The sequence below is a fragment of the Prionailurus viverrinus genome, chromosome B4 (assembly GCF_022837055.1).
Source record: "Prionailurus viverrinus isolate Anna chromosome B4, UM_Priviv_1.0, whole genome shotgun sequence".
Classification (NCBI taxonomy): domain Eukaryota; kingdom Metazoa; phylum Chordata; class Mammalia; order Carnivora; family Felidae; genus Prionailurus; species Prionailurus viverrinus.
Genome location: NC_062567.1, coordinates 124,006,620 through 124,027,843, shown reverse-complemented (window position 1 = coordinate 124,027,843; position 21,224 = coordinate 124,006,620). Strand labels below are relative to the sequence as shown.

Sequence of the window (21,224 nt, the reverse complement as noted above, 5' to 3'; positions counted from 1 at the left end):
TTAAAAAAAATTTTTTTTAATAAAAACTTGAAAAAAAATCCTTTCTCTTAAGAGAGCTTTCATTAATGTATTCATTTGGTCAGTCATGAGATAAAAAAAAAATTTTTTTTAAGTTTACTTATTTATTTTGAGAGAGGGAGAGAGCATGAGCGGGGATGGGGCAGAGAAAGAGGCAGAGGGAGAATCTCAAGCGGGCTTTGCACTGTCAGTGCAGAACCCAGTGTGGGGCTCAAACTCGTGAACTGTGAGATCATGACCTGAGACAAAATCAAGAGTTGGACACTTAACTGACTGAGCCACCCAGGTTCCCCTAGATAAATATTTCTTGAACTTCTATATGTCATGCATTTTCTAGGCACTGGAAAGTAGTGAACAAGATCTAGTCTTAGTCTTAAAGGAGGTTACAGTCCAGTGGCCAGTAATTCTCTCTCCCTATCTCTAGCTATTATAATCATATTAATATTGCAAGGCCTCTTTCTACCATCACCATATCTTTGAAATTTTTGCCTAAATTTTTCCCCATCTCAAAAAGAGAAATCCAGAAGTGATATCTCCCTCTTGACTTTTTGAAGCAATGTAATGTTACCCATATGCGTCTCCTACAATATATGTCACATTCAGCCTGGCAGGTTCTATTATATTTTCAAGTTTCTTTTCTAGATTTTCAGCTCCTTCAATATTGGACATGTCTGTCACTTAATCTTGTTGTATCCCTCAAATCAATGAAACTGTGTGAAGAATGAATAATATCACTCCTTAGGGGTGTTTTAGGAATTTGTGAGGGCACTTTTGTTCATCACAATGAAGTAATTAGGTTACTAGTGGAATAGTGAGAAGAGGCCAAGAATGGAAGACTTCTTGCAGTGTTCATGATAGTCTCTCAAATAAATCATTTTCCTGAATCCCAGTAACTTTGAAATATTCTACTAGATGTTTCATGTAAATGAAAAACTTAGAATTCTTTGAATCTAGAGCCTAAATCCGTTTTGTATGTAAATGCTAGGTATTTTTATGAAATTTTAATATATACTGAGTTTTCCTGGCATATATTTATTACCTATTTAAAGAAAGATTGTACTTTGTTTTATCCAGAATTTTACTAAGTCTTGCTCAACATTACATTAAATCATGTCATCAAAGGCAATACCACTCATGGTGTTTGAGTCACTAATAATACAGCTGTATCAGTCTGTTTTTATAGTTGTTGAATTTACAGTGATTCTAGATGTAGGTGTAGGCATACGACTAATTCATTCTCTTTTGTCATGCCTAGATATTTACATTTTGAAGTGTGTTATTTCTGTTTAAAATATAAATGACCTTCCTTTAATTTCTTCCACATATTACAGTAAGCATGGTATTAATGGTTTAAATTTGTATATTTAGATATGTTATATTATCTATAAATGTCTTTTTAATTTTTATTTAAATTTCAGAATTTAAAAGAGGGCATTAAAAAAGCAACATTGTGTCATGTTATAAGTTCACTGAGTTATGACCATTAGAGCCTGGAAAAATTAAAATTTACTTTAAAAATATATATTTAATCTGTATTGAACATTAAACTATTCTCTTTAGGGAAAATGTGTATCACAAATATTCTGACAATTTGAATAATGATTAAGTTAGATGAAAGCACTAAAAATTTGTTAACAAACCAGAAAAAAAAAACATGTAAACTTGATTCAGTTTATAGACAGACAAATTGCTCCTTTATAATTTAAAATTTTTCTATAGACTTTGGTTAATGACTAAGACTCTACTTGTTTTCTTTATTATAATTAATATATCTAGAACTTTAATTTTAAAAATTTGACTATGGTTTCATGCAGAGGACAGGAGAAGATTGATCTTAATTTATATTCTTTAAATTAGTTTTTTGGGGTCAGCAATGAATTGTTTTGATTTAGATCTAAGTGTAGTTTTCATCTTTGAGCATATGATAAGTATATTTTACAAACTAAAGTACAGAACCAGATGGTTTTATTCTGGTATGATACATGTTAATTTGTATGCTTTGTTTTCAACAACCATGGGATTATGTTGTATCTCATCATTGCCTTTTTTGGACTATTTTATAGACAGAACTAGCAATTCTAGTTATATAAAGCTGTTCTAGCACAGGCTAGAAAGTAGGTCATTGTGACGGGGAGTATACCAAACTGCCCACTGGTTGCTATAGCAATGACCTACTTTAAGAAACTATTTCTGTTGATTCATGTTGAAATCATCTGTTGGAAATGGTATAAGGAAACTCACTGAATGTAATTTTTTTCTAATAGTAATAAAATAGTGATCTCTGGAAATTAAAAAAAAAATAATATGTTTAAAGTAAAGAAGTATATTTTCTCACTTGACACCTTTTCTATTTATTTTGAAGTGATGCAATTAGTAATGTAATTATATAACAGGAGAACTGTACTTATATATAGGTAATACAATTATACAAAGAGATGTGATGAATTTTACTAATGTTTGGCCTATAAAAACCAACCTGTTGCATGTAGTTAATAACTTTATTAACTGAGTCCTGAATAGTATAGTAAGATGCCATTTTAGAGAAGATCTGAAAATATGTTCCTGTTAAATGTGTACCCTGTGTATTTTCAATGTATTATATTGAATTACTCCATTGAATATTGGATGCCTGTTCTAAGCCACATGCATTTATAATATATAAGGGTTGAAATTGGTGTGTTCTCTGGAATATACTGAATCTGAACTCTGACAGAACTTACTCTTCCCAGTTAAGCATAAAGGATGAAAGGTTAGATTTTACATAGCACCCTTTCAAGTAACATTATCCCTTCAGCACCGAAAAGAAATCTTACATGTCAATGAATTGATACTTGAACCTAGAATATTGGAGGTTTTATTTTATGGTATTATCAATGAAGGATTATATACTTAAAGGTTAGTTGATATACAGATGTATATGTATGGTGGAATTAAAAGGATGATGTGGTATTTTATATAAATATTATCTATCAATAGACAACTGGGCTGCTTCCATGGTTTGGCTATTGTAAATAATGCTGCAGTAAACAGGGGTGCATGTATCCCTTTGAATTAGTGTTTTTGTACTGGGTAAATACCCAGTAGTGCAATTACTAGATCATAGGGAATTCTGTTTTTAACTTTCTGAGGAACCCCCATATTGTTTTCCAGGGTAGCTGCACCAATTTACATTCCCACTAACAATGCATGAAGGTTCCTTTTTCTCCACATCCTCGTCAACACTTGTTTCTTGTGTTCTTGGTTTTAGCCATTCTCACAGGTGTGAGGCGATACGTCATTGTGGTTTTGATTCTATTTCCCTGATGATGAGTGATGTTGAGTATCCTTTCATATGTCTGTTGACCATCTGGCTGTCTTCTTTGAAGAAATGTCTATTCATGTCTTCTGCCCATTTTTTTAATTGGATTATTTGTTTTTTGGGTGTTGAGTTGTATCAGTTCTTTGTATATTTTGGATACTAACCCTTTAATGTCATTTGCAAATACCTTCTTCCATTCAGTAAGTTGTCTTTTAGTTTTGTTTGTTGTTTACTTCACTGTGCAGAAGCTTTTTATTTTGATGATGTACGAGTAGTTTGTTTTTGCCTTTGTTTGCCTTACTCCTGTTATATATTTATTCATTCATATTTCTTGTCACTGGGAAAGATTTTAATCAAACCTTTGTTCCAAGTCACATTCAGGAGAAGTTATGAGTCCAGAACAATTCTACATATATATGTAGGCATCCAACCAATTGTCTTCTGTTGTCATGCCCAGATATTTACATACAGAAATATGTGTTACTGTTTTTTGGAACTATAAATTATTCCCAGGGGAAAATAGTGGTACCTTCTCCTTAATGAATATCTACCATGTGCTAGTAATTCTGCGAGATGATTTTATAATGTTTTTCTAATTTTTTCAACAGTTGTATAAGACAACTGTATTATTTTTTAAATCCTATTTCTAATCTTTCTAACAGAATATATTGATCACATGATGATATTTGTTAGGCAAATGTAGAAACCGAAACATAGGTTAAGAAACCTACATAGTTAGGAGTGAGACACAGATACTAATTTGAAATCCATGAGAAGAAGAAGGTGATATGTATATATGATAGTTATAATGTAAAGTATAATGTGAAAGTTTCTCCAGAATGAGGTCCATATGTCCTTTGATAATTTAGAGGATGGAGAAATCACTTTCAGCTGGAAGACTGAAGATTAGTAGGATACGAACTTGAAGAGATGAAAATTGGGAAAGGCATTCTATGCTGAGGGAAATTCATGGAGCACATTACAGGAGAGTGGATGTGTAGGGAAAAGAGTAGTTTTGTTTGGTGGGAATGAAGGAAGAGTGGTAAGAGATGAACCTGAACCCTAAGTTAGTGGTCAAACAAAATAATGTGTTCTAGGGAATGAATCTTTGAAGACCTTTGTACAGGAAAGTGTGCCTCAGAAAGATTTGTTGTGGTGTATAAAATGGATTATTAAAGTGGGAAAAGATTGTTGGTACAAAGACGTATTTTCAGGCATTACAGTAAATAAATAATGCCAGCAAGAGATAACAAGGGATAGAATTATTATACCAAGAACGGAAGTGGTAGGAAGGAGGCGACCAAAAAAATTAGATAACACTTACATAACTGTGCTTACTATGGATCAGGCACTGTTCTGAGAGCTTCACATATATTAATTTAATTCTCACAACATGCTATGATATAGGTCCTATTACTATCCCTGCTTTACAGATAAGGAACCTCCCAGGATTAATTAAAGGATAGTAATTTATCTCTAGACTTGTTAAATTATGTGACATCTGTGTAATGGGATACTATGAAACCATCAAAATTGATGCTATAGAAGTATGTCTATTGCTTTGAGAAGATTCACTATTATATATATATATATAATATAATATATATTCACTATTATATATATATATATATAAACCATGTTTATAGTAAATACAGTATTTCTGTTTTACTCTGAAGGAATGTATGTTCGTTATCAATTTTATACCTTTTATGAAGTTAAAAAAACATGTTTCTCTCATCATCACTCCCCCCTCCATTCCCACTCCTCAAAAGTAGCTATTATTAATAGCTTGGTAAGTATCTTTCCAATTTTTTTCTTATGTACATATAAGATAAGTAAATACATGCAAAGCAAATTTTATTTTATCAAAATAAAAATCAAAATATATTTATGCATATAGTTTCAAAAGTCACAGTGCAAAGGTACTATATTCTTTTTTAAAGTACCTATATTTGAGTCCACTGTACTTCTCTAATTTTTATGTGAAATTACAGTGATGGAAATAATATCCATGGAAGAAAAATATCATAATATGTAAGAGAAATATCATACTTAAATATATCTATTCCTTCATGTTATGCAGTGTCAAAACTAATTATTTGGTTGCAAAACTTTGCCATTATAATACATTGCTTCAGTCCATATCATTCTGTACAATGTTTGGTTCATAAGGTATTTATTGAAAAACATTAAAACTCTTTATTCAGCCTGTTAACAAGAAAGGGAAAAATAATTTTACCCTTAATTCCTTAATTATTAATTAATCCAGGCTTGTTTGTTTTATGCATTAATCATGCTTTTTTCATTTTCCCATTTTTTTCCCCATCTATCATTGACCTGTTTGTACCATATGGAAACATTTACATACTGAAACTAGTGGTACAAAAGAGATATCAGGATTATCTCTGCCTTGGGTTATCCTTCCAGGACATTTTAGTTTTGTTCTGTTTAAATTAAAAAAACAAAACTTAAAATTGCTAGTTCATTCAACTTCTTGATTTTTGATCTGCTACAGTGTCTAAAAACTCTTTATACAAGCAAATACATAAAATTAGATGCTTTCTAATAAACATTTATCACCAAACATGATAAATTACTCACAGTTATGGATAATTTTACAAAACTCAGGTGTTTTTGTATTGATATAACAATAGCAATCTTCTTCCTCAAAGTATTTGTACATTGGTAGTGGTAGGTTGAGATAGGGGTTGGTGTTAGAGAGGTGACTCCAATCCCAGACAGAACAGGGATGAGGTGAAATATAAATGTGAAGATAGAAGGGTTTGTTTCCTATTTGTTTAACGACAGTTGTGAGACTTCCTAAGATGATACAGTGGGAGTCCTTAAAAGTCTAGCACTGTGAGGGGCGCCTGGGTGGCGCAGTCGGTTAAGCGTCCGACTTCAGCCAGGTCACAATCTCGCGGTCCGGGAGTTCGAGCCCCGCGTCAAGCTCTGGGCTGATGGCTCGGAGCCTGGAGCCAGTTTCTGATTCTGTGTCTCCCTCTCTCTCTGCCCCTCCCCCGTTCATGCTCTGTCTCTCTCTGTCCCAAAAATAAATAAACGTTGAAAAAAAAAAATTTAAAAGTCTAGCACTGTGACACTCCACACCTGTAGACTCTAAATCCTAAATGACTCCTAAATGGTAAGGAGTATCAAACTTGACTAGTTACAGTGATGTCACTAATAACTATAGTTGTAAAAAATTAACAAAACTTTCTTGATGAAATGATGGGATCAGAATGGGCAAAGAGAGCAAAATGATCTGAACTGAACAACCTCCTAAAACAATAGTGCCTGGTAGCACTTTCTGCATTGATGGAAATGTTCTTCACCTGTGCTGTCCAATATGGTAGCTACTAGGCACACATGTGGCTGTTGAGGCCTTGGAATGTGGCAAGTGTGACTGAGGAACTGAATTTTTAATTTTGATTAAATATAAATGGCTGTATATGCCTAGAGGCTACCATATGGGACAACACATTTCTGAAATGTGCCTTTTCATTTTTATTAACTGTTCCTCACAAGTAAGATACAATCAGTATTCTCAGAAAACACATGGCTTGTTGAAAGGCAGGCAAATATTTAACCTTAAGATCAAATACATAAAAGAAGCAGAGTGAAGAGAAAATAAGAAGTGTTGAGGAGAGAGGAATAGAATCTAAGTGAAATGTTAGAGAAATTAACATGAGGTAAACAATGAGGTTGAATTTTCCAGGAGTGACATCTCCTTCAAATTTGCTAGACTGCCCCATTTCTTCACACTAAAAGATGCGTAGTAAGCAGTCTTCTGCTACTGCCCCAGAATTTCCCAGCATATCTATCATGTGTAAGCTTTGTTGGTACTTATTTCATTGAGAAAAATCTATAGCTCCACCTGCCTCATGGAATTTTTCTTTTTCTTTTTTCTTTTTTTTTTTAATTTTTTTTTTCAACGTTTATTTATTTTTGGGACAGAGAGAGACAGAGCATGAACGGGGGAGGGGCAGAGAGAGAGGGAGACACAGAATCGGAAACAGGCTCCAGGCTCTGAGCCATCAGCCCAGAGCCTGACGCGGGGCTCGAACTCACGGACCGCGAGATCGTGACCTGGCTGAAGTCGGACGCTTAACCGACTGTGCCACCCAGGCGCCCCGAATTTTTCTTTTTTTAATTAACCTGGCATTCTCTACACTCAGAGTTAATGCCACATAGTTTAACATCTGTTTATTATCAGTTTCTTTAATTAGATAAGAAACTTGAAAATGGGCATTATGTTTTCTTTCTCTCTTAGATGATTACAGTATCCCTTAATATTGCTCAAATTCTTAAATTACTCACTTGCTCAGAGTGATTAAATAGGATATTTCCATTTTGTTTCCAATAGAGAAATGTTCTAGATTTTTCAAGGTGGCTTTTCTATTTGAACTTGAATTATTTTCATCAATGAAACAGTGAAATCAATTCATTTAATTCCTTTATTTGTATAATTTTTATGTTTACAACTTAAACTTTGCTAACATTCAATCACTGTTATTTAATGGAAGTTACTTAATTGAGGAATTTTATTAAAATACTGAGAACCTCATGTAATTTAAAATTTTTAAGTATGATTTCTGGAAACTAATTTACAGATCAATTAGAAGTAATAAGATGATAGGAAGTAATAAAATTATGGGGTTAGCACGTCAAGTTTTAGAATAACATGATTTTGCACTACTTTATATCTTCTAAATATATATGTTTAAGAATTTTAATAATATTTTCCTGTAGGTTTTTGCTTCAGTGTCTAGAAGACCTTGATGCCAATCTTCGAAAATTAAACTCTCGTCTGTTTGTGATTCGTGGACAGCCAGCAGATGTGTTTCCCAGGCTTTTTAAGGTAATCTGAAAAATTTTTGCATAGAATAATAATCTTTTGTCAGAGAAGACACATGTTTGATAAATAAGGTACTTGAGGTAATTTAAAATATAGGAAATGTAAGTATTTTTAAATAAAAATTTTGTGGGTTCTTTATTTTGCACTGCTGATGGGAATGCAAACTGGTGCAGCCACTCTGGAAAACAGTATGGAGGTTCCTCAAAAAATTAAAGATAGAACTACCCTATGACCCAGCAATTGCACTACTAGGTATTTATCCAAAGTATACAGGTGTGCTATTTTGAAGGGGCACATGCACCCCAATGTTTATAGCAGCACTATCGACAATAGCCAAAGTATGGAAAGAGCCCAAATGTCCATCGATGGATGAATGGATAAAGAAGATGTGGTATATATACACATTGGTAATCAAAAAGAATGAAATCTTGCCATTTGCAACAATGTGGGTGGAATTAGAATGTATTATGCTAAGTGAAATTAGAGAAAGACAAATATCATATGATCACTCGTGGAATTTAAGATACAAAACAGATGAACGTAAGGTAAGGAAAGCAAAAATAATATAAAAACAGGGAAGGGGACAAAACATAAAGAGACTCTTAAATACAGAGAACAATCTGAGGGTTGCTGGAGGGGTTGTGGGTGGGAGCATGGGCTAAATGGGCAAGGGACATTAAGGAGGACATTTGTTGGGATGTGCACTGGGTGTTATATGCAGGGGATGAATCACTGGATTCTACTTCTGAAATCATTGCACTATATGCTAACTAACTTGGATGTAAATTTTAAAAAATTTGGGGGGGGCGCCTGGGTGGCGCAGTCGGTTAAGCGTCCGACTTCAGCCAGGTCACGATCTCGCGGTCCGTGAGTTTGAGCCCCGCGTCAGGCTCTGGGCTGATGGCTCAGAGCCTGGAGCCTGTTTCCAATTCTGTGTCTCCCTCTCTCTCTGCCCCTCCCCCATTCATGCTCTGTCTCTCTCTGTCCCAAAAATAAATAAACGTTAAAAAAAAAAATTAAAAAAATAAAAATAAAAAATTTGGGGGATTATTTTATTTAATAAAAGTTACAAATGGTAAAATCAGTGAAAAATTTGGTTTACAATGAACATTTAAATCTTTCTTCTACCTTAAACTGCTAGTTTCCCTCCTAGAAGCAACAACTACTACCAGCTTCTTTTGTAGTCATTGGAAATATTTTTTATATTAATAAGAATGTATATGTCAGGTGGTTATATGTGTGTGTGTGTGTATATAAATAATATAAAGAGAGATCTGTAGCTGTGTGTATGTTACACCCCCCCCCCCGCTTTTTAAAACCAAGATAAGAACACACTATATTTTACACCACCTGTGCCAAGCTTTATTCACATAGCCATGTGTTTTGGAGATTGTTTCCTGTTGCTTCCTCAGTCTTTTAGATGGCTTCATAGTGGTTCCATTGTGTAGGTATGCTGTGATTTTTTTTAACAAGCTTTCTACTGAACATTAGTCATTTTCCACAGGCCTTTGCTAATACAAATAATGCTGTCAGTGAACATCCTTGTCCAAATATATATCTTTGCTCACATGTGCTCATACATTTTTGGGATAATTCTTAGAAGAGGACTTTCTGGGTCAAAGGGCTATAATGAACAACATGCTACTAATAATACAAAACTGTAGTTTCATGGCAGAGTTTTTTAACTTGGTAAAATCTTATATCTCCTAGTCTTACTTTGCCTTTTTTCCCCTAATGAAAACATTAGTCCTAGAGAGATTAAATGAGTTGACTAAGGTCATGCAGCTAGCTTATGGTAGTGCTCAGACCAGAAGTTGTTTTCTTGGCTATCTTTTTTTTGTCCTTCCCTTCCTATTTATACCATTAGGATTCCTAATGTATATCTGCTTTTTGGGGTTTTTTTGCAGCTGTTTGATTCATCAAAAAATTTTAATAGTAATGTGCCTGTTTCTAATACAGATGAGAACAGTTCCTTTCCCTGAGTGAAAATGTCCCCAGTGTTGGGAATCAAAACAACACTACTTAGTCTTTTTCATTGGTATGAAAGAAACCTTTAATGTTTAGGATTTGGCTAATGCAGCAGTTCTGGCTACTGAAAATTTACTTTATTAAAGTATGTTTTACTACTGTGGCTACTTGGAGTCAGAATTTAACCTAGGTACATGGAAGAGTTGTGGGTAGAAAGAATATCAGAAACAATGGTAATAGTTTATCAGCAACTCATGAGTATAAAATGTGTGTATCTCTAAATCCATGTGGTATAAGTAAACTGAATCCTAAGATGATTTTACTTGCAAAAATAACAAAACTTAAACCACAAGTGTTTAAAGATATGGAGAAAAGGAAACCCTCTTGCACTGTTGGTAAGAAGGCAAGCTAGTGTAGCCACTGTGGAAAACAGTATGGAGGTTCCTCAGAACTACCCTATGATCCAGTAATTGTACTACTTGGGTATTTATCCCCAAAATACAAAAACACTAAGTCAAAGGGATACATGTACCTCTACATTTATAGCAACATCATTTACGCTAGCTAAGCTATGGAAGCAACCCAAGTGTCCATTGATAGATGGACATAAAAATGAAATCTTGCCATTTCCAACAAATGGATGGAGTCAGAGAGTATAATGCTAAGCAAAATAAGTCCGAGAAAGGCAAATACCATATGATGTCCCTCATGTGGAATTTAAAAAACAAATAAGCCAAGGGGAAAAAAGAGAGATCAAGAAACAGACTCTTAACAGTAGGGAACAAACTGATGGTTACCAGAGGAGACAGAGGTGGGGGAATGGGTGAAATCAGTGATGGGGATTAAGGAGTGCACTTGTTGTGATGAACACTGGCAGAGAAACAGTGGTTTCTGCATGGGCCATAAAATACAGATACATGAACACACACACATGCATAGATGCTTACTGTTATATTCAGGTTGTTCCTTGGGCTACATACAGTAGTTTGTATAAAATACCACTTATGGAAACTTCCTTTCAGATTATACACTGTGTCTAGAGCCATAGAGGGAATTCCTTTTTGATTGCGTTGATGTTTTTATTTTTACTTTTTTTTAGAGGCACTACATGCATGTGTTTAAAAAAAAAAAAAAAAGCCTAAAAGGTTATGCAGTAAAAAGCAGGTCCCCTTCCCACTCCCCACCCTCACACCCTGTTTCTCTGAGGGGAAAGACTCTTTTGTCCATAACCAGCTGACTCATTTATATTATTGTCTCTGGTTTTATTCTAGTACAGAAGATAGAATTTTTAGTAGGTAAGTAATCCTATTTCCTACATGGGAGGTAAAACTGTTTTAGACCTGGTAGTAGTACTTTAGTTGGTTGGTATGGTGACAGTGGCTCAGTACTGATGTCTGCTGTGTATCTTCTCTTTATAGCATTCATTCTATTTATATTGAATAGATTTAGGGATGGGGTCAGGGAATTTTTAAATTTTTTTTTTCAACGTTTATTTTTGGGACAGAGAGAGACAGAGCATGAACGGGGGAGGGGCAGAGAGAGGGAGACACAGAATCAGAAACAGGCTCCAGGCTCTGAGCCATCAGCCCAGAGCCCGACGCGGGGCTCGAACTCACGGACCGCGAGATCGTGACCTGGCTGAAGTCGGACGCTTAACCGACTGCGCCACCCAGGCGCCCCAAGGGTCAGGGAATTTTTATACACACGTATATGTGTGATAAACTATTGTGTTTTCTGATGTGTTTTCTACTTAGGATTTTTCCCAGTTAAATTCTGACTTAATATAGGACTTTTTTGTTAACTTTTTTTTTCATGTTCTGAAGAAATGATAAAGAAACTTAGACACTAATGTAGGCAAAACTAGGGTAACACTGTTAATCATATGAATCTTGTATCAATTATTACTATGCAGTTAAATCTTGCATCTTCCACATTTGGTGCCAGAATGATAAGTTACCAAGACCTTGTACATTCTAGTCCCAGCAGGAACTTTTAATGAAGAACTTAAAGAGTTGGTTTAAAACATTCTCATTATATCCAAGAAACAGGGACATGTGGCTAAAGTCTTTTATAGGTGGACTCATTGAAGCATAACAAAATGTTTTGTCCAGAATCATAGAATAAATCAAAGAAGAACATCTAAAGCTACTAACATTTCACATGCATAAAATTCATGCATTTTGAGTTATTTTGGATTCTTTATGGTACATGCTCATTTGAATAGGACAATTCATTCAATAGATATTGCTTGTCTGCTATTACAAGGCAGAGTTCAAGGTGCTGAGGATATACTAGTGAGCCAAACAGCAGATGTTTCTACCTTCATGGAGCTTATATGATAGTGGGAAGGAGGCAGATAATAAACAAGTAAATATGCAATGTCAGGCAGTGATAGGTGCTAAAATAAAGTGTGGGATATTAAGTGCCAAGGTGAGTGAAGGGTAATTATATGAAATCATGGAAGGCCTCCCTTCTAAGATGACATATGAGCAAACCATGTGAAGGGATTAAGCCATGCAAATATATAGGGTGTGGCATTGTCAATCCACAACATTTTGCACCTTCTTCCATCAAAAGGTAGAGTTTATTTTCTCACTCCCTTAAATCTGGTTTGGCTATGTAACTTACTTTGGCCAACTGCCAAGGGAGACATTGAATTCCAAACCCTAAGCCTCAAGCAACCTTGAAGCTTCTACTTTGCCCTTTTAGAATGCTCCTTGTATCGTGCTGGGAATATGGGCTAGAATATCAAATTATGGGAGACCATGTAGAAATAGAGGGCCAATCATGAGCCAGCACCAAGGTCTGAGATGTATGAGAGAGATTATCTCAGATCTTCCAGCCCCCACCAAGTTGTCAGCTCATTGCAAGCTCATGAGTGAGCCCAGGTGAGACCAACAGAACCACTATCTAGTTAACTGACAGTCTTGTGAGAATCAGTCATTTTGAGCTACTAAGATAACTGCAACATGGGGAAATAATGATGCAGGCAGAGGGAATAGCAGTTACAAAGGCCCTGATGTGGAAGCATGCTGTGACTTGTTTAGGAACAGCAAGAAGGCCAGCGTAGCTAGAAACACACAGTGAGTGAAAAGGAAAGAGAAGGTCAGAGAGGTTTCAAGGAGCCAGATCACAGGGCTTTCTTTATGGACCATGTTTAGGGGTTTGGCTGTTACTCTGAGTGAAATGGGATGCCATGGAAATTTTTGAGTAGATGAGTGACATGATTTCACTTTCATCTTTTTTTTTCTTTTTTATTTATTATTAACATATGATTGAGATACAGTGTTATATTTCAGATATACAGCATATTGACTCAACAATTCTAGACATTAGTACTCATCAGAAGTGGTCACCATCAGTCACCATTCAATGTTATTAAAATATTGACAGTATTCCTTATGCTGTACTTTTCATCTCCATGACTTTGATTTTGTAACTAGAAGTTTGTACCTCTTAATCCCCCTCATTTATTTTGACCATTTCCTCACCTGCATCCCCTCTGGCAACCATTAGTTTGTCCTCTGTATTTAAGAGTCTGTTTGGTTTGTTTGTTCATTTGTTTTGTTTTTCAGATTCCACATGTAAGTGAAATCCTATGATATTTGTCTTTCTCTGATTTATTTCACTTAGAATAATACCTGCTAGGTCCATCCATGTTGTTGTAAATGGCAAGATTTCATTTTTTTTTTTTGTGACTGAGTAATATTCCATTGTGTATATACGTACTACATCTTCTTTCTCCATCTATAAATGGACACTTAGGTTGCTTCCAAATCTTGACTATTATAAATAGTGCTGCAGAAAACATAGAGGTACATATATCTTTTGAATTAGTGTTTTCATTTTCTTTGGGTAAATAGCCAGTCATGGAATTACTGGGTCATATGGTATTTCTATTTTTAATTTATGAGGACGCTCCATATTGTTTTCCACAGTAGCTGCACCAGTGTACATTCTCACCAACATTGCATGAGAGTTCCCTTTTCTCCATACTCTTGCCAACACTTGTTATCTCTTGTCTAAATAAAAATTTATTTTTTATTTATTTTTTTAATGTTTACTTATTTATTTTGTTGGGGAGGGGCAGAGAGAGAGAGGGAGAGAGAGAGTCAGCACAGAGCCTGATGCTGGGCTCTATCCCACAACTCTGAGCTCATAACCTAAGTTGAATCCTAGAATCGGACACTCAACCGACTGAGCCACCTAGGTGCCCTTCTTGGTTTTTTAAGACTAGCTATTCTGCCTGGAATGAGTGATGTGGAGCATCTTGTTTTGTATGTTGGCCATCTATATGTCTTCTTTGAAAAAATGTCTGTTTAGGTCCCCTGACCTGAATTATTTAATTAAATTACTATAATTTATAATAAATCAACTTTACTTAATTACATGTAATTACAAATGAATGTAAAAATTAAATTTATTGTAATTTTATTTATTATCATTAAATTATAATAAATTAAACTGAATTAATAAAAATGAAGTTTTTATTTAATCAGATTTTAGGGGGCGTTTTTGGTATTGAGTTGTATAAATTCTTTACATATTTTGGATACTAACCCCTTATCAAATTGATATATCATTTGCAAGTATCTTCTTTCATTCGATAGGTTGCCTTTTTGTTTTGTTGGTTTCCTTCGCTGTGCAAAAGCTTTTTGGTGTACTCCTTATACTTTAATTTGCTTTTGTTTCCCTTGCCTGGGGAGACATATCCATAAAGATGTTGCTTAATCTACTGTCTCATCTTAACAATGAGAAGAAACTGAATATGCCACAAAATCATGGGGTTTTTTTTTAACCTACTAGAGAGTTGAGGACACAAAGAAACCTAAATAAACTAACTTCCATAAAGCAATGAGCCTTTCGTAGGAAAGAAGAGACTCATGGCTGGCTATATTCCTGGTGACACAGCAGAAAGAAAAGGGAATCCACTGTAGTTGAGAGTAAAAAGAAATCAGTAGAAATTTTACCTAGCTTTTGTGGTCATATATGGACTGACATGGCAGATTAGAATCCCAAGAAACCCAAATTACAGAGCAAGTTCACACTCACTCTCTACAGTGCTTTTGTGGAATACCAGTGGCAATATACCAAAGGCTAAACCAAAGCAGAAGATCTGAGAGAGATTCCTCTTGAAGTGCTACGGGCCATTCACTTAGTGCAAAGTAGCAGTCCACTGAAGCTGGGGACAGGACAGCAGGCTAGAAAGATGTCTCCAGAGGAATAGAAAATTAGGGAGCAAAGCTGAAAAGCAAAGAGAACTCCACAGCAACCATAAGACTGATGGGTAGCAACAAGATAGAGAGAAATGTACAGTTTGTAAAGCTATTGACTGGGTTGTCAAGCAGAGAGAGATATCTAGAATCTTTTCCATACTCAAATTCCAAGCTCTGTTGAAGAAGTTTGGCTCCTACCCTTAAAATATTTGAACCCAGTGGTGAATGGAAGGAATTTAACTAAAGTAGCAACAAAGCCAAGACCCACCTCAATTACAGATGATAGTAATTCAACTTCTAGCAGTCAGAGCCAAGACTATGCAATTTTCTAGAGATAAATATTATTTATTCCATCTCTATTCTTTATACCATTGTTATACAATCAACTTATGAGACACATGATGAAGCAGGAAAATGTGACTTGCAATCACGTAAAATGAAAAAAAAAGAAAAAGCAGAAATAGCCCCACAGTTGATGCAAATGTTGGGATTAGAATTAAGGACTTTGCAATAATTATGCTATAGATATTGAAGAATCTAGTCGAAAGTGAAAAATGTGATTAGGTGATAATTTCAGTATAAAAGTGGAAACTATTAAAAAGAAGGAAATGAAGAATTCATTCAGTGGGCTTAATCCAGATTGGACAAAGCAGAACAAAGGATCAGTGAACTTGAAGATGGGCAATGGACACAAAAATAAATGCAAAATGGATGAAGGACCTGAATGTGAGGCAGGAAACCATTAAAACCCTAGAGGAGAGAGCAGGAAAAAAACCTCTTTGACCTCAGCCGCAGCAATTTCTTACTTGACACATCTTGAAAGGCAAGGGAATTAAAAGCAAAAATGAACTGTTGGGACCTCATCAAAATAAAAAGCTTCTGCACTGCAAAGGAAACAATCAACAAAACTAAAAGGCAACCGACGGAAAGGGAAAAGATATTTGCAAATGACATATCGGACAAAGGGCTAGGATCCAAAATCTATAAAGAACTCACCAGATTCCACACCCGAAAAACAAATAATCCAGTGAAGAAATGGACAGAAGACATGAATAGACACTTCTCTAAAGAAGACATCCAGATGGCCAACAGACATATGAAAAGATGCTCAGCGTCACTCCTCATCAGGGAAATTCAAATCAAAACCACACTGAGATACCACCTCACGCTGGTCAGAGTGGCTAAAATGAACAAATCAGAAGACTATAGATGCTGGAGAGGATGTGGAGAAACGGGAACCCTCTTGCACTGTTGGTGGGAATGCAAACTGGTGCAGCCGCTCTGGAAAACAGTGTGGAGTTTCCTCAAAAAATTAAAACTAGATCTACCCTATGACCCAGCAATAGCACTGCTAGAAATTTACCCAAGGGATACAGGAGTGCTGATGCATAGGGGCCCTTGTACCCCAATGTTTATAACAGCACTTTCAATAATAGCCAATGTTTATAACAGCACTTTCAATAATAGCCAAATTATGTGAAGAGTCTAAATGTCCATAAACTGACAAACGAATAAAGAAGATGTGGTTTATATATACAATGGAATACTACATGGCAATGAGAAAGAATGAAATCTGGCCATTTGCAGCAACATGGATGGAACTGGAGGGTATTGTGCTAAGTGAAGTAAGTCAGGCAGAGAAAGACAGATACTCTATGTTTTCACTCTTATGTGGATCCTGAGAAACTTAACAGAAGACCATGGGGGAGGGGAAGGGGAAAAAAAAGTTACAGAGAGGGAGGGAGGCAAACCATAAGAGACTCTTCAATACTGAGAACAAACTGAGGGTTGATGGGGGGTGGGGGAGAGGGGAAAGTGGGTGATAGGCATTGAGGAGGGCACCTGTCAGGATGAACACTGGGTGTTGTATGGAAACCAATTTGACAATAAAGTATATTTAATAGTAAAAAAATAAAAATAAAAAAAGATGGGCAGTTGAAATTATCTCAACTGAAGCACAAAGAGAAGGAAGTCTTTAAAAAGAGAACAGTCTGTGAAACAATAGTAAATGGCCTGACATATGTATAACTGCAGACCTAGAAAATAAGGGGAGAGAGGTTTGGGACAAGAAAAAAAAAATGTTTGAAGAGATAATGGTTGACCATTTTCTAAAATTGATGAAAGATATCAACCCACAGTGTCAAGAACTCAAAAAAACCCCTGAAGAGCATAAATATAAAGAAAACTACATCTTGCCACTTCATGGTCAATTAACTAAAAGCCAAAGATAGAAATTTTATAAGCAACCAGAAGAGAAAAGACATATTCAGGGAACCACAATAAGAATGTTGGTGGTTTTTTATTAGAAACAGTTGAGTCCAGAAGGCAATCGAATGACATCTTTAAAGAACTATGAACAACTTTGTTAACGTAGCAAAAATATTCATTTAAAAAAAGAAGGTAGTCTATGGCCATGCCACCCTGAATACACCCAATCTCATCTGAACCTGGAAGCTAAGCAGGGTTGGGCCTGGTTAGTACTTGGATGGGAGACCACCTGGGAATACCAGGTGCTGTAGGCGATAGATAGATAGATAGATAGATAGATAGATAGATAGGAAGAAAGAAAGAAGATAAACAGGTAAATTTAAATTTAAAAAGAAAGTAAAATGAAGGCATTTTCAGACAGTCAAAAATAGAATAATTCATATCCAAAAGATCTATACTGTAAGAAATACTAAAAGAAGTTCTGCTAGGTGAAAGGAAATCATTCTGAATGAAAGATAGGATCTGCAAAAAAGAAGAAAGCACTAAATATATGGGTAAATACAAAATAACTTTTTTGTTATTTTTAGTTATGTATATTTATATATCCTATTTTCTTTAAAAGACTGTTGACAGGTTAAAAACAACTAATAGTGAATTATAGGAGGTAATCAATATTAAGGGGCTTATAACATATATAGAAATAAAATTTATAACAGGATCACACAAGATGGGAGGGACATAAATATAAGTATATATAAGTTCTTACATTATTCAATAGTAATATATGATTTGAAGGTAGACAGTGGTAAGAATGCACATTATGATCTAAAATAATATGAACAGCTACTTCAGAAAATTCAATAGAGGAATTTAAAGTGGGATACAAAAAATATTTGACTCATTCACATGAAAGCAGGTAGATAAATTTAAGCTCAACTATGCCAGTTGTATTCAGTGTAAATAGTTTAAACTCTCCATTTGAAAGGCACAGAATAAAAAGCAAAAACCAACTAGATGCTGATGAGACATTTTAAAAATATGAAGAAACAGGAGATAGAGGTTTCCAGTTATGGAATAAATAAGTCACAGGAATAAAAGGCACAGCATAATGAATATAGTCCATGATATTGTAATAGCGTTTTATGGTGACAGATAGTAGCCATATTTGTGGTGAGGATAGCATAGCATATAGAGAATTTGAATCACAGTGTTGTACATCTGAAACTAATGTACCATTGTGTATCAACTATACTCAAAAATTTTTAATGAATAAACAGTTTGAAATAAAAACACGTGGAAAAGATGTGCTTTGCAAACAGCGTAAGAAAGTAGAATTCAAGGCAAAATTAAGAGTAATCTTACATCAAGAAGGTATAACTATTATAAGTGTACATGTACCAGGTAACAGCATAAAAACATATGAATCTCAAACTGATAAACTCTCTCAGTTGTTGATAGAATATACAAAAATTAATAAAGATATAGATGATATGAATAATGCTATCAACTGATTTGGTATACTGATATTTGCAGAATACTATACCCCAAAGCTATAGAAAATATATTCTTTTTTAGCATATATGAAATATTCACCAAGAGAGACCATATGCTTAGCCACAAAATGGGTATCAATAAATTTCAAAAGATTGACATTCTATAGAATGTATTCTTTGGCTTCAATAGAATTAAATTAAAATGAATAGAAAAAAATCATAAATATTTATAACTGATAATGGAAAAATATATAAAAATTCATGAGATTCACCACTTTACTTCAGTTAAAAATAGTCTTAATATTAGGGTAATTTCTTTAAAATATTAAAATTCAACTTGTCATTAAAAAAACAAACATTTATGGGATTCAGCTACAGCAGTGCTTAGAGGAATATTAGTAGCTTTCAGTACTCCATTAGGAAAGAAGGAATCAAAGAACTAAGCTTCCACCTTAAAAAGTAGAAAAAGAAAAAATTAAACCTATAGTATAGTAAGTAGAAGAAAGGAAATAACAGAGGAATGAAAATCAGTGAAACAGAAAGACAATAGAGAAAATAAATGTGCGATAATTAATTTATTGTCTGTCAGCTCTAATTCACCCTTCTAAGTCCTGCTATGTGATAGTGAAGCTGGATGCTGTAAACATTTTTCTTTTGCCAGCTGGCTTGATACTAGAATTCCTCAATAGATACTGTTGGTGGTTCTCTGCCAAGTCATAGTAGGAGAGAAAGGGTTTTCCTTATTGGTAGTCTTGTGTGTTTTTCCTGCCACATTAGCTAGCAGTTGAGCATATGGGAGGCCCAGTAGTCTTTACCTCAGCCTCCCTCCTGAGCAAGCCCCAGCTTACCCACACCCTCTGGTAAATTTCCCTGCCCCTGATAGGCCACTTCCACAGACCAGCTGCAGTTCACCCAGACCCCTGCGTAGGAAGTTTCTCAACCACCCAGCTTACTATTAACCAGGTCTGGCTTTGCCCTTTAGCAAGTTCATTCTCTACAGGAAAGGTTTTGTGTTACTGTGGCAGCAAGATCCATGCATTAAGGTGGGAGTCTCAGTGGAGGGTTCTTTTCTTCTGAGTTCTTAATTCATTATTTACTTATTTTCTCTCCATTTAGTGGTGGTGGCTGTGTTGTGCAATTGCTAATTTTGGACACCTTAGACAAGTACTATCCAACAGAAGCCACATACATAATTTTAAATTTTCTAATAGCCACATTAAAAAAAATAAAAAGAAACAGATAAAGTTAATTTTATTTATTATTATTATTATTATTTTAATTTTTAGCGTGAGCAGGGGAGGGGGCAGAGGGGGAGAGAATCTTTTAAGCAGGCTCCATACTCAGTGCAGAGCCTGATGCAAGGCTCAGTCCCATGATCCTGGGATCATGACCTGAGCCAAAACCAAGAGTCAAATGCTCAACTGACTGAGCCACTCAGGCACCCAGAGTTAATTTTAATAATATATTTTATTTAACCCAGTATATCTAAAATATCCTTTTAATATAAAATGAGTATTAAAATTTTAAGCTATTTTAACCTTTTTTTCATATGAAGTCTTTGAAATTCAGTGTATATTTTATGTTTACAGCACATCTCTGTTCCAGTTAGCTACATTTCAAGTGCTCAGAAGCCACTTCTGTGGGTAGTGACTATCTACCATATTGGATAGTGTAGCTTTAACTCCTCTTTTACTCCTTGTCATTGTTGACCACCTTTTACTTGCTAATATTCTTCATATTAAATGTTCCCTGTTCAAATTGCTGATGTTGTCTGTTTCTTGACTGAATCCTGATTGATTTCAGTCAACAAAGCCAAAAACTGGATCTTGAAAAGATTGAATTGATAAACTTCTAGCAATATTGATCAGGGTGAAAAAGGGAGAAAATTTCTATCATAGCATTTCTATCATTCTTTATCAGGAATAAAAAAGGGGGCTATCACTAGAGATTCTCTAAACTTCAAAAGTATTATAAAGGATGTAAACATGATGCCAATAAATTAAACAACCAAGATGAAATGAAAAATTTCTTGAAAGTACAAGTTACAGAATTCTCAGAAAAAGAAAAAAAAGGAAAAGTGAATAGTCCTTTATCTCTTAAAGAACTTGAATTTATAATGGAAAACCTTTCCATAAATAAAACTCCAGGCCCAGAATGGCTTTAATTGT

At 34.9% G+C, this 21,224-nt stretch overlaps 1 protein-coding gene and 1 non-coding gene across 4 annotated transcripts in view; both read left to right on the top strand.

The window, feature by feature from the left end:
- The window catches only part of CRY1 (cryptochrome circadian regulator 1), a 96,578-nt gene that overhangs the window by 55,576 nt on the left and 19,778 nt on the right, over positions 1 to 21,224 (top strand). For all 3 annotated transcript variants that reach the window (XM_047865856.1, XM_047865857.1, XM_047865858.1), the window contains one exon: positions 8,066 to 8,174. In XM_047865856.1, the coding sequence (XP_047721812.1) occupies positions 8,066 to 8,174 (109 nt within the window). The remainder of the gene's footprint in view (positions 1 to 8,065; positions 8,175 to 21,224) is intronic.
- On the top strand, positions 17,759 to 17,877 carry LOC125171342 (5S ribosomal RNA). The gene has a single exon (XR_007154274.1). It is a non-coding gene; the product is annotated as a 5S ribosomal RNA (ribosomal RNA).